General features: G+C 41.1%; 1 protein-coding gene across 1 annotated transcript; it reads left to right on the top strand.

Annotated features, from left to right (window-relative positions):
- Positions 1–208: 208 nt before the first annotated feature.
- LOC119789439 (methionine aminopeptidase 2-like) lies at positions 209–11,910 on the top strand. The gene is made up of 11 exons (XM_038294318.1): positions 209–404; positions 939–1,070; positions 1,270–1,332; positions 1,781–1,883; positions 2,067–2,228; positions 2,745–2,926; positions 6,253–6,347; positions 7,237–7,333; positions 7,436–7,539; positions 11,017–11,132; positions 11,223–11,910. The coding sequence occupies exons 1-11, from the start codon at positions 224–226 to the stop codon at positions 11,473–11,475; spliced, it is 1,488 nt and encodes a 495-aa protein (XP_038150246.1). The 5' UTR covers positions 209–223; the 3' UTR covers positions 11,476–11,910.
- The last annotated feature ends 131 nt before the right edge of the window (positions 11,911–12,041 follow it).

Genomic DNA, 12,041 nt, shown 5'->3' with positions numbered 1-12,041 from the left:
AAGAAATATAAGTAGGAGCTTCCTTTGCTTATGACTCTGGCCGGCTGATTTTAGATCAGTTGCAGTTTTAACCCTATCTTTGTTTTAAGAAAAGAAAAAAAAGGTAAAGCAAAATCAGCTTTTCATATTAGTAAAAGGTGCATGAAACTTAAGAAGTCACATCTGGCCAGCAGTGACTTTTTCTATCCTCTTTGGCCACTTGGAGGCTCCCGGCAGCCTTACTATGCGTCACTTCGCCTCTCTTCAGTCGTTGATCATGGCGGAGCCGGAGCCACAGCGCGAAGTAGAGCCTCAACTTCTCAATGGAGGCGACTTGCAAGACGAGGAAAGAGAGGAAGCGGACCCCTGCGAAGCTGTGAAAAAAAGGAGAAGAAAGAAGAAGAGGAACAGGACGCAGGTGCCAGGTGAGACGCGTCACTTTGGAAGGAATGCAGCGCAAAATGTTTCCTCCTGTTTATCTGGATACGGGACAGGAGAGTTTTCAACCTTTTTTTTCTTTTTCTGAGAGTGACACTCAATTTTAAAATAAAAAAATTTAATAATAGGCTTTATATTTCCTTCAAAGTTGCAAAATGAGGGGTATAAAAAGATATATAAGATGGATAAGTTTCATATACTGGAAGCAGCAACAGTTCAGTGCAGGAAGAAAGTAAAAGATGTCACTGATACCTGCAACATTTTTATTATAAGGAGGGGAAAAATCATTAACACAACGCCGAGCTGCATTTGCTGCATTATATTGCATGTTTATTCCACACAGCACTTAACAGCATAATGCTGCAAGGTACATATGCCCTTGAACATAAAGACTAGACTGTCAAGAAATTATTCACAGGCTCTGCCAAGTTCAAAACATAGTGTATGCACTTTCTTGAAATGAGCAACAAATAATGAACTGTGTGTACCTGTGTGTGTGTGTGCACATGTATGCACAACAGTATGTGACTTTGCAGCAGGGACAAAGGAAGCAGAGGGGGACTGTGGAGAAGCTGGAGGTGTTGGTGAAGTAACAGCACAGCTGGAGCAGCAAACCTTGGAGGAGAAAGAGAGGCCTGAGGATGCAGAAGAAGGTATATCCTTCACCTCCAGTGATTCTAACATGCAGCTCAGGTGCTTCTGGAGCTCAAAGTGTGCTAAAAGTGCCACTGTGAGATTCAGCTGGCCATGACTGCTGCATGATTTTTTTTTAATTTGAGCGGACGCCCCAGGGAAATACGTCCATGCCATCAATATTCCCTTGCCTTAATAGCTGCATGATGCCTCCAACAGATGGTGATGAAGGGGAAAACTCAGCCGCCAAAAAGAAGAAGAAGAAAAAGAAGAAGAAAGGAGGTAAGGTGACTGGCTTTGACACAGAGGAAGGTATTATCATGCAGCCGGTTAAACTTAGTGTCTTGGTAAACTACTGAAAGCCTGGGAACTGATTGGTCATAATTGTTCACATAGTATATGTTTCATGTGATTTATCTTAGTTTAAGCCTAAGTTTATTAGGCTTAAACTAGGCTATTAGGAAAGGCTCTGTTCTTTAGATAAAAATGTAAAATGTTTACTCAGCCTCCTTTATGCTGAGAAGTGTTTTAAGTCCAGCACACATCCCACTTTTTAAAAAGTCTTTATTTATAATTAAAGAAAAAACTTTTCTTCACTTATATCAAACACATTATAATAATGTCTTAAGATAGATACTTTTATTTGTTAAAGGCTATTTGATCTGAAGCAGTGTTTGCCCTGTACCCCTCTTATTTCATCTTTTTCTACTTTTCTCTATCTGGGCCACAGTGAAGGGACAGACTGACCCTCCCTCAGTACCTATTTGTGAGCTCTATCCCAACGGTGACTTTCCAAAGGGAGAAGAGTGTGAATACCCCCCATCGAAAGACGGGTGTGTGACCTCCACACTTGGCCAAAAGACTCCTGCAGTGCCTAGTTTTTATTTAGGTCCCCTAACTTTACACAGAGACACATACACCTCTCTGCAAAACTGTGTTTGTTCTTTTTGACAGTTTTTGTGGAATGAGAAAATAATGAATTTCATATCTTCATGTGGCCACAAACGGCTTTTTAGACGCAGCGCAGCGTGGCGGAAGACCAGCGAGGAGAAGCGGGCAATGGACCGGGCGAACGAGGAGATGTGGAGCGACTTCCGGCAGGCGGCCGAGGCCCACCGACAGGTGCGCTCCTATGTCAGGAGCTGGATCAAACCGGGGATGACCATGATAGAGATCTGGTAAGAAACAAGCTGATAAAGCTTTCTTTAAGATCTGCACAACCAATGTGCAACTATATTATAGTTTTTTTTATTGACTGTGCAATATTCTGTGCAATATGCTGACTGTGCAATATATGTGAATATAATAGTCATACCACTACCTCACCGTTGTTCCTTACCTAGTACACTTTAATGTAAAAGTTAATCCACCTGTAAGCCATCCTGATTGTACACATATCACCTCAAATCTCTGTGTTACTCCCTTGTATTTTTTATTTTCTATTTCTTATTTTTATTTTCATTGTGTGTGATACATGTACACTTGCACCTTAATTCTTATTCTTATCTTGATATACTGTATATACAGTGCTTGCTTGTTTATTCTTAATGCACCTTTTTCCTCCTTGTTTGCACCTTCTTTGACTTCTATACCAATATGTGACCAGTGAATTTCTGCGCTGTGAGATCAATAAAGCTCATCTAATCTAATCTAATCTACCTTTAACCCTCTTTGCTGCTTTGGGTTTGCCTCAGTGAGAAGCTGGAGGATTGCTCCAGGAGGCTCATTAAAGAAGACGGGCTGAACGCCGGCTTAGCTTTCCCAACTGGATGCTCCATCAACCACTGTGCGGCCCACTACACCCCAAACGCAGGAGACCCCACCGTGCTGCGCTACGACGATGTCTGCAAAATTGACTTTGGAACACACATTAATGGTAACACCTATTTGATCAGTGTATTCTCATTATGAGTTCGTATGAAATCTTACGAAAAGTTATGCACCGTAATTTCGTACGTTTTAGACGTTTTTTTCGTCTTATTTCGTCGTATTTTTACGTCTTGCCTCGAGACAAGATATCCTTGCGCATGCGCATCTTACGCACCATTCAAAAACAGAATTGAACATACAATTAACCCTAACCCTAATATACAAAACATCAAGAAACGTAGTTAGAGACATGAAGAAGTAATTATTGCACTGTATGTCCCAGTTTTACGTCCGTCCACGGATCTGCTTTTTTCGTCTGTCTGCCTGCGCATGCGCACTGATCTGTTTTTTTGAGGAAAAACGTCCAAAACGTACGAAATACTGTGCATAAGTTTTCGTAAGATTTCATACGAACTGATAATGAGAATATGTTGATTTGATTACTCCTCCAGTGCTTTAGGGATATAATATTTTACACTAAGTGGAACAGAAGAATTTCAAAGTTTCACTCTCATAACAGCTCTTTTGAGTATTTATACCCCCTAAACTTTTCCACATTTTAAAGGTACACTATGCAACCGGTGTTGATTTTCCAGCGAAGCTCCCCCCAGGTTGCGAAAGTAAAAGTGCACTGTCGTAAATATGCTCAGCTGTTCTCCTGGTTTCTCCGTCAAGCCAGGTGCGGTTGTTTTGAGCCTAGCAGACAGGCGAACGCAACGAATGACTAACACAGTGAAAGTATGAACATGCACACAGAGAGAGAGAAACCATTCCAATGTTACTTACAATCGCATCAGCAGAAACGCGAGGTCCACGTCAGCCTTGCAGCCTACTTTTATTTTAGCTCTCGCCATTCGGAAAAAGCTTGCCCGATGTTCACCCGTGTACGACTCCTCTCTCTGTCCGGAGCCCTTTTCCTCTTTCTTGCCTGCTCCGACATGGGCTTTCGCTGTTTTCATGCTGGTTCCGCCATGATAACTGCACAAAGATCGCCACTGTGCTAGCAACGAGCATGTTTTTAACTGGGGGCGTGTAGCAGTTCTCGCCGCAAAGCAAGACCGACTCTCGCGAGACTTCTGAGCCTGTGGGTGCGGGCCGAGGGCTCCTGCAATTGCAAGTGCGGTATTTCCCCCACAGACCACCAGGGCGGCCGAGAATACCTTTGTTCAACCTGAAATGACTCATTTAATCATCCAAAACGTTATGGAACACATTAATTAACTGAAAAATGTTGCATAGTATGCCTTTAAAACCACAAACTTCAGTGCAGGCACAGACTGGGAACGTTTCAGTTCCCTGGCATTTTTCCCATCTACACCGGCCCACTTATGATTCCCACCAACCCCCGCCCTGAAAAAAAAAAATAGAAGCATAGTCCAACGTGTGCGTCTTAAATGTGAAACACAATACGAATACACGTTGTGGATTAACCGATCTATCTTCAAGCATCACACGACAATCATCACCAAGACTTCTTTAATGCGGTTTTACTGGCTTTGGTTATTTACACGGACGCAACAGTGACTGCTGCTGCGTAACGTCCACACTTGCACGAAGCCAGCCAACAATGCACGTCGGGAAACGTTAGCCTTTAGATGCAAAACTACATCATGCACCGCAACATATTTTTGCTAAATATTCTGAAATAAATTCTCCAAATATAGGAGGGACATCGTAGTTTGGTTTAAAGAAAGCATTTTAGTTTTATTAGAATTAAGTTTGTTGCAAGGATTTCACAGTTTGAAGAAATAGATAATGACACCATATGCCAACCATCACCAAGACGTCTTTAATGCGGTTTTACTGGCTTTGGTTATTAACCCGGACGCAACAGTGACTGCTGCTGCGTAACGTCCACACTTGCACGAAGCCAGACAACAATGCACGTAAGACGGGAAACGTTGGCCTTTAGATGCAAAACCACTTAATGCAACGCAACATATTTTTGCTAAATATTCTAAATTAAATTCTCCAAATATAGGAGGGACATCGTAGTTTGGTTTAAAGAAAGCATTTTAGTTTGATTATAATTTAGTTTGTTGCAAGGATTTTACAGTTTGAAGAAATAGAAAATGACACCATGACAACGAAGGGCTATATAAACTGCATGCATAATTTAGAAAGTTAACATTGTATTACTTCTTGAGCTCTTTGAGTTATTTACTGTCACAAGTAGGTTTTTTGGCCGGAGAGAAAGTGTTGGTGCCGGTATGATTTACGCTGAAATTAGGACCGGCCCACTGGTCAAATGCCCAGTATTACAGATTGCCTGTCCGAGCCTGCTTCAGTGTATTTTTGTGGAATCTGACGCTATAGATCTGCATGAAGTAGTTTATAGTTGTGATGTGGAAAAAAAAAAAACGATGCACAGATTTTAAAGTTTTTATTAGTTAAATCCTAAAAGTTTAGCATACATTTGTGATGAACCCTTTTTATTTTGCAATCCCTAAATAAAACCAAATGCAGGGGAAACAGGAAATGTAAGGTTACTAAGAACGACAGAAGCTCCATTTCAGCCATCTTAAACATAAACCCAGAACTACACTAAAATAGTTTAGATGAAAGATATTCATGAGTTGCAATGGCCTAAATGAACTTGACACTGTGACAAGTAGGGCTGAAACAATCAGATTAATCGCGATTCATTGATTATTGAAATAATGGTCAACTAATTTAGCAATCGATTAATCTTTAATTGGAGTGTAGAGACTGTAAAACATGCCTGGAGCTGACAGAGGAACACACATTGAGCAGTAATTATGCCAACATTGTAAAAAAAAAAAAAAAAAAAAAAATCTAAACATTTTGCATTAAAGATATATAAAAAAAAGGCTCTGTCAATATGCTCTATCCAGAACTCAAGTGGAAAAGTTTGAGTTTCACCTGGTTTAATTTTATAAAAAGCCTTCTTTAAGGAATCTTTGGCTCTCCAATTATTAATCGTTTAATCGAAAAAAATAATTGAGAGATTAATCAATTTGCAAAATAATCGTTAGTTGTCGCCCTGGTGACAAGGCTTTAAAACTAAACACTCTAAATTCAGTCTGGTAATGGGAAGAATGGGAGAAGGATGTTAGATAGATGTGCACATCATAGAGACACACTAAAACGCTTGAAAGGAAACTTTCTGCAAAACATTGAGTGGGACCATGTCTTTAAATTAGCAAAAATTGTTCTTTATCCTTCCTGTTTATGCTACAAATACCAATAATGTTCACATAGCGCTCTAAACTGACACAATATAAATAAATGTTTTGACTTTTTAGCCAATTGATTATTACTGGTACATGGAACAGGGGAGTAATTATTTTAATCATTTGTTTTTCCTTTCAGGTCGAATAATAGACTGTGCATTCACCGTCACTTTCAATCCAAAGTACGACAGACTTCTGGAGGCTGTGAGAGACGCAACCGACACTGGAATAAAGGTAACAGTCCCACCCACTCATTTCTGTTGTTCTTTTTTTTTTATATAATGAGACAAACAGATACTTATCATCAGAGAGGATGTATTTGTCTTCCCAGCATATTTACAGAAATCTTCTAATCTAGACAGAGTTTCAGCCTCTAAGGCAGGGGTGACCAACGTAGTGCCCGTGGGCACCAAGGGGCCCTCAAGGACAACATGGGGTGCCCTCAGCATCTTTGGAATACAGAACAATTCACCAGTGGACTAAATCTGAAATGTTATTTTTTACTGAAGCTCTTATTTTGAAGCATTTATGAAGCATTTTATCATATCAATAAATTAGAACATTTGATGATTTATATGGATTTCGTAATGAGAATATCTAAAAGCAAATTAAAAATGAAAAGAAACAATAGAAATATGTTTATTATCTATGAAGTTCAGGTGAACGCCGACTCCTCTAGTTCATAGGTCAGTATTGGTAGCCCGTCCTATGACCCAATCTATTACTATAGTATTCCTGTTTATTTATATAAAAATTACGTTAAACAGTAACAGGGTTTCCGGTGGTCATAAAAAATTACTAAAAGTCAATACATTTTTTTCTTTTTTAATAAGGCCTTAATTTTTTATAAGAATTAATTCAATTTCAGACAGACGGATATAAGCTACTAAAATCATAACCTCCTTGGCGGAGGGAATTATTATGGCTATGCCAATAGATTAGTAGTACCTTGGAGTAAAAACTAAGTATCTAAGGTTACAATAAATTTGGCCCCACTACTGTGGGAGTAAATACGTTTTGACTGATGATTTAAATTGTATTATGTGACTGTATTAATGAAAGTAAAAGTTTTAAGCTTTAAAATGTCTCCTTCTGAGTACGGTGATTATTGGGTCTCTCCTAGTGTGCTGGAATAGATGTGCGTCTGTGCGACGTCGGTGAAACCATCCAGGAGGTCATGGAGTCTTATGAAGTGGAGATAGATGGGAAAACGTATCAAGGTAAAAGCAGCCTGATGGTTTGTTTTCCCTCTCAGGTCGGCCTCTGCTTTAAACTTAATAATTACATTTGTTTTTTGGTGTTATTTCTTTTTTTCTTGGCAGTCAAACCAGTCAGAAACCTTAACGGCCACTCGATTGGACAGTACAGGATACACTCAGGGAAGACTGTTCCTATTGTGAAAGGCGGAGAGGCAACCAGGATGGAGGTTTGGATTCAAACAATTTCTCTAACAATTGTTTTCAGGCCAGAATCTCTCATGAAATTCAACAAGAGTTTGTTTATTGTTTTTTTTTGCTGGAGCCACTGGAATAAGGCACTGATTGGCTGTTTGACTTCATGAACAAACCTGATTAATTCTTAAATGGATGAATATTCAGCTGGTTGAGATACAAAAGGTGTGAGGAGGTGTTGCACAAATCAGAGCGTTAATTTTTATCTTCTTACAAAACAATAATCACACAAAGTACAACATTTAACCTGCAATATATAAGTTAATGAATAGAAGCTCCTGTTAAATGAGTTTGTTTGACATTTAAGGGGTCTCTTATTAAAACCTTGAAAGTAGATTTATTGAGATAAGTGAAAGAAAAATTATGTTTGCAAATTATTTTACTAAAAAGAACTCAGTTCCCCTCCTTCTTGTGTCTGAAATCCAACAAAATGAAAAGCAACATACTTCGAAATTATGAGAAAGATGCCGCTGCGTTCTAATCTGACTCCGCCAGATGGATTTGCTAGATTTGCTCCGCATATCCATCTGGAAATCTTCTGTTGAAGTAATTTTGGGAAGGGGCGAAAATACTTGTTAGCTGATTGGCCTATGTTGGTGATAGACGGGCCAAATAAACCAATCAGATCAACGAAGCATATGACGTACTAACAGAGCGACGACGAAGAGGAGCCAATTGATACTGTAGATCAAACTCTTGCCGAAACCAGTCGGGAGAAGAGCAAAAACATTTTTTGCTCTTCTTTCAGTGAAGAAATACTCTGCAATTCCGATAAAACTTGCTCAATAGCCATGCTAACGCTAGTTTCATCGGCTGAAGCCGCCATGTTCTTTAGACCGAACTGTCGCACTTCTCGTTGCGTCACACCTCAACCCGCCTCAAAGCCAACGCTGATTGGACGTTCGTTTGGTGAACGGCTCCAAATTTTCTTTAACGGAAAGTAGCCGGAATGATCTGCGAGTGAAACCTTGAAAGCTCGCGAGATCAGGATGGTCTCACGAGGCTAGCTGCGTTCAGGCGAGGCTCAAACTGAACTTCCTGACCTACATGCTGCTGGTTTCTTTTCTTTGTGCAGGAAAGGAAAGCTGTTAGTGGAAGGGACGGTGAGTGGAGCTAAATACAGAGCAATATAAATTTGGAAAAACTGACAAAGGCAGCAAAAGACTCTGTAGCCAGGGCCGCATGCAGGGCCTAAAAAATACTCAGTCACTTCTAGGTGGGTTCAGATAACCTGACAACAGTCAGATGCATGTCTAGCTCCGCCTAGAGCTAGGCATGCATGTCTAGGCTTGCATGTCTAGCTAGGCATGCATGTCTAGCTCCGCCTAGAGCTAGGCGGAGCTAGACATGCATCTAGCTGTTGTCAGGTTAGGGTTCAGAGGCCTGCTCCCAGAAAATGTTTCTAATTCCATTAGTCAAATCTGCCTTAAGGAGCAAAAGCAACATCATCATGACTATTCGGTGCATTTCTCTGTCCCTCTTTACCTGACAGATATTTCAGGAATTATTAACTGCTAAATTAGATTTTTATGTAATCTATCTTTTGAAGCTTCTATCAAAGTGGTTAGAAATGTGTCACAAAAGAAATTCCAGTACAATTGAAATACCGTATTTTCACGACCATAAGGCGCACCATACTAAAAGGCGCAGTCTCAGTTATGTGTGCCATTATTTAACACACACATAAGGCGCACCGGATTATAGGGCGTGGGTTTTATATACCGGTACATATACTCTGCTACGTTTAAATACCTCTACTGCGTATTTAAAAATAGAGCGGGAGCAAAACTGAGTATGTTTGTGCTTTATTCATGTATTTATTACAAAGTATTAATCAAACCCATCAAAGTCATCATCCTCTGTTTCTGAATTAAACAGCTGCGCTAAATCAGACATGCCAATTTCCCCTTCTTCGCTGTCAGAGTCACTTTCCGTGCAGCGCAGCTCCTTGGAAATGATGCCGGCTTCTGCGAAAGCTGGAACAACAGAGCCAGCAGACACGTTAGTCCAAGCATCTACAATCCATCCGCAAACGGTGGCGTAACTTGCCCGGCGCTGCCTTCCACTTTTGGTGAAACTGTGGTTTCCGTCGTTCATCCATCACTCCCACTACGCTCGCAGCCTTACTTTGAACGGCCAGTTCACACCGATGTCGAGCGGTTGAAGTTCCTTTGTCAGACCTCCCGGAATAACAGCGAGCACAGCGTTCATTTGTTTCACCATGTTTTTCACATCGGCTGTGAGATGGGCATGCATGGAGTCACAGATTAATAGCGGTGGTGATGCGTGGAAAAATGGCACCGTTCCATAAAACACACATACACAATCCACGCAAACACTTCCCCCTTTAACGTTCTCACGGTGGTCTCAACAACGTCTGCAGTAACAACACACATAGGGCGCACCGCACATTTTGAGGAAAAAAAAAAGACGTTTATATGCGCCTTATAGTCGCGAAAATACGGCAAGTTGCTTCATATTTACTTCAGTATTTGAAACAGACACCTAGACCTTATTACATTTTTATGCCTAATCTGTTCACTCTTCTTATGGAAAGCCACGTTTTGAACATATATCTATTATGATCTTACACAATACTTCAAGTATCATGCAATAAATATTTGCTTTCCTCCCTATCCTGTTTTCCCTTTAGTGAAGAAAATCAACACAGTCATATACAAAAATGACAGAAACAAGGCACCCTTTTCAGATATCTATGCCGTGTATTTCATTTTTTAAAAGATAATTTTTATTCTACTTCAACAATGTGCACTATGTTGTGTTGCTGATATAAAATCCAAACTAACTCTTCTCAATTCAGAGGGCCCCCTGTCTTTGCCTAGGGACCCAGATGTCATAAATCCGCCCCTGTAGTGAAGATCTGCAGGTCTTGTGTCTTGCACAGGTGCATGAAACGGCTGTGTTGGATCAGAAGCAGCAAGTTGCTTTGTCAAGCTGAAGGCTGCAGGGGGAGGGGAGCAATAAGGGCAAAGGAGGGATGCTGATGTGGCACCTTTTGCACATTGTATTTTTAGCTGAAGTGTGTCGGTGTAACAGGCCCATTACCCCCGCTTTTGTGATCAGAGAGTGGAGCAGCAGCTAGGCGTGCCGTGGGGCTGCAAGCACTTTGCCTGATTATCGGTGCAGCGGCAGAGGGCGGTGCAGCGTTATCAGCTAATACCACTGGGACTCCAATAACAACCGCAGGTTGATAGAGGCACAAAATGTCAGCGAGACGCAGCCAATCAGAGCTGACGGCCACTACTGTCCTTCTTACACCTTATGTGAATAAATTAGCAGCTGTCAACTGGAGGTTTTGGTCAAATTTACTCTGTCATTCACCCTGTTTTCTGCACCGACTGCGTCCTCTCATTCCTGCCCTTTTAAGTTTTCATGGCATTTCTTCATGTTGCGTCAGCAGCGTAATGAGCGGCTCTTTTCCTGCCTTTCAGGAAGGTGAAGCTTACGCCATCGAGACGTTTGGCAGCACCGGAAGAGGCGCAGTCCATGACGACATGGATTGCTCTCACTACATGAAAAACTTTAATGTTGGACATGTGCCGATAAGGTTTAATCCTCACATTTGACCTTTTCACTGACACACTAGTGGCGTTTTACGAGTAGACTCCCTTTTTTTAACCTTTAAATTGTCTTACAGACTGCCAAGGGCTAAACACCTGCTGAACGTCATCAATGAGAACTTCGGCACGCTTGCCTTCTGCCGGCGCTGGCTGGACCGCCTGGGTGAGAGCAAATACCTGATGGCGCTGAAGAACCTGTGCGACCTCGGCATCATAGACCCGTACCCGCCTCTGTGCGACATCAAGGGCAGCTACACCGCCCAGTACGAGCACACCATCCTTCTCAGGCCCACCTGCAAAGAGGTAGTTAGCCGAGGAGATGACTATTAACCCTGCAGCAAAGAGCCTGGACCTGGAGGAGCATGGCAGCTGAGCCACAACGAACCACTTCAGACTGACAGCAGCTATGCAAAGTCTCTCTGACCTAACTTTTCACCGCTTGAATCCCTTTAGGTACAGTGCCTTTAAAAGTATTCATAGCTCTAGAGCTCGCTACCATTTGGTCACGTTTCAACCACTAATTTCAGAGCATTTTATTTGGGTTTTGTGTGACAGATTAAAAAAGGTGTATCATTGTGAAGCAGGAAGACTGTTTTTAGATTTAGTTATTTTATTTTTATTTTTACTGATTTTTGGTAAGTTTAAAAAAAATGGAAATCAAATTCTAAATGGAATATTCTGTTGAACCACCTTTTGCCACAATTGTAGCTGCTAGGTCAGGGGTCGGCAACCCAAACTGCTCAAAGAGCCATATTGGACCAAAAATATAAAAAATAAATAAATCTGTCTAGAGCCGCAAAAATGTAAAAGTCTTATACATGCCTCGTATGGAAACACGGGTGTTTTATCCCACTATAGAAAATGACTATGTGAGCTTAAATATATAATAAGCATTC

The sequence above is a fragment of the Cyprinodon tularosa genome, unplaced genomic scaffold (assembly GCF_016077235.1).
Source record: "Cyprinodon tularosa strain WSP-4 unplaced genomic scaffold, ASM1607723v1 ctg339, whole genome shotgun sequence".
Lineage (NCBI taxonomy): Eukaryota > Metazoa > Chordata > Actinopteri > Cyprinodontiformes > Cyprinodontidae > Cyprinodon > Cyprinodon tularosa.
Note: the sequence above shows the minus strand (reverse complement) of the source record. Positions and strands in the feature narration are given on the sequence as shown.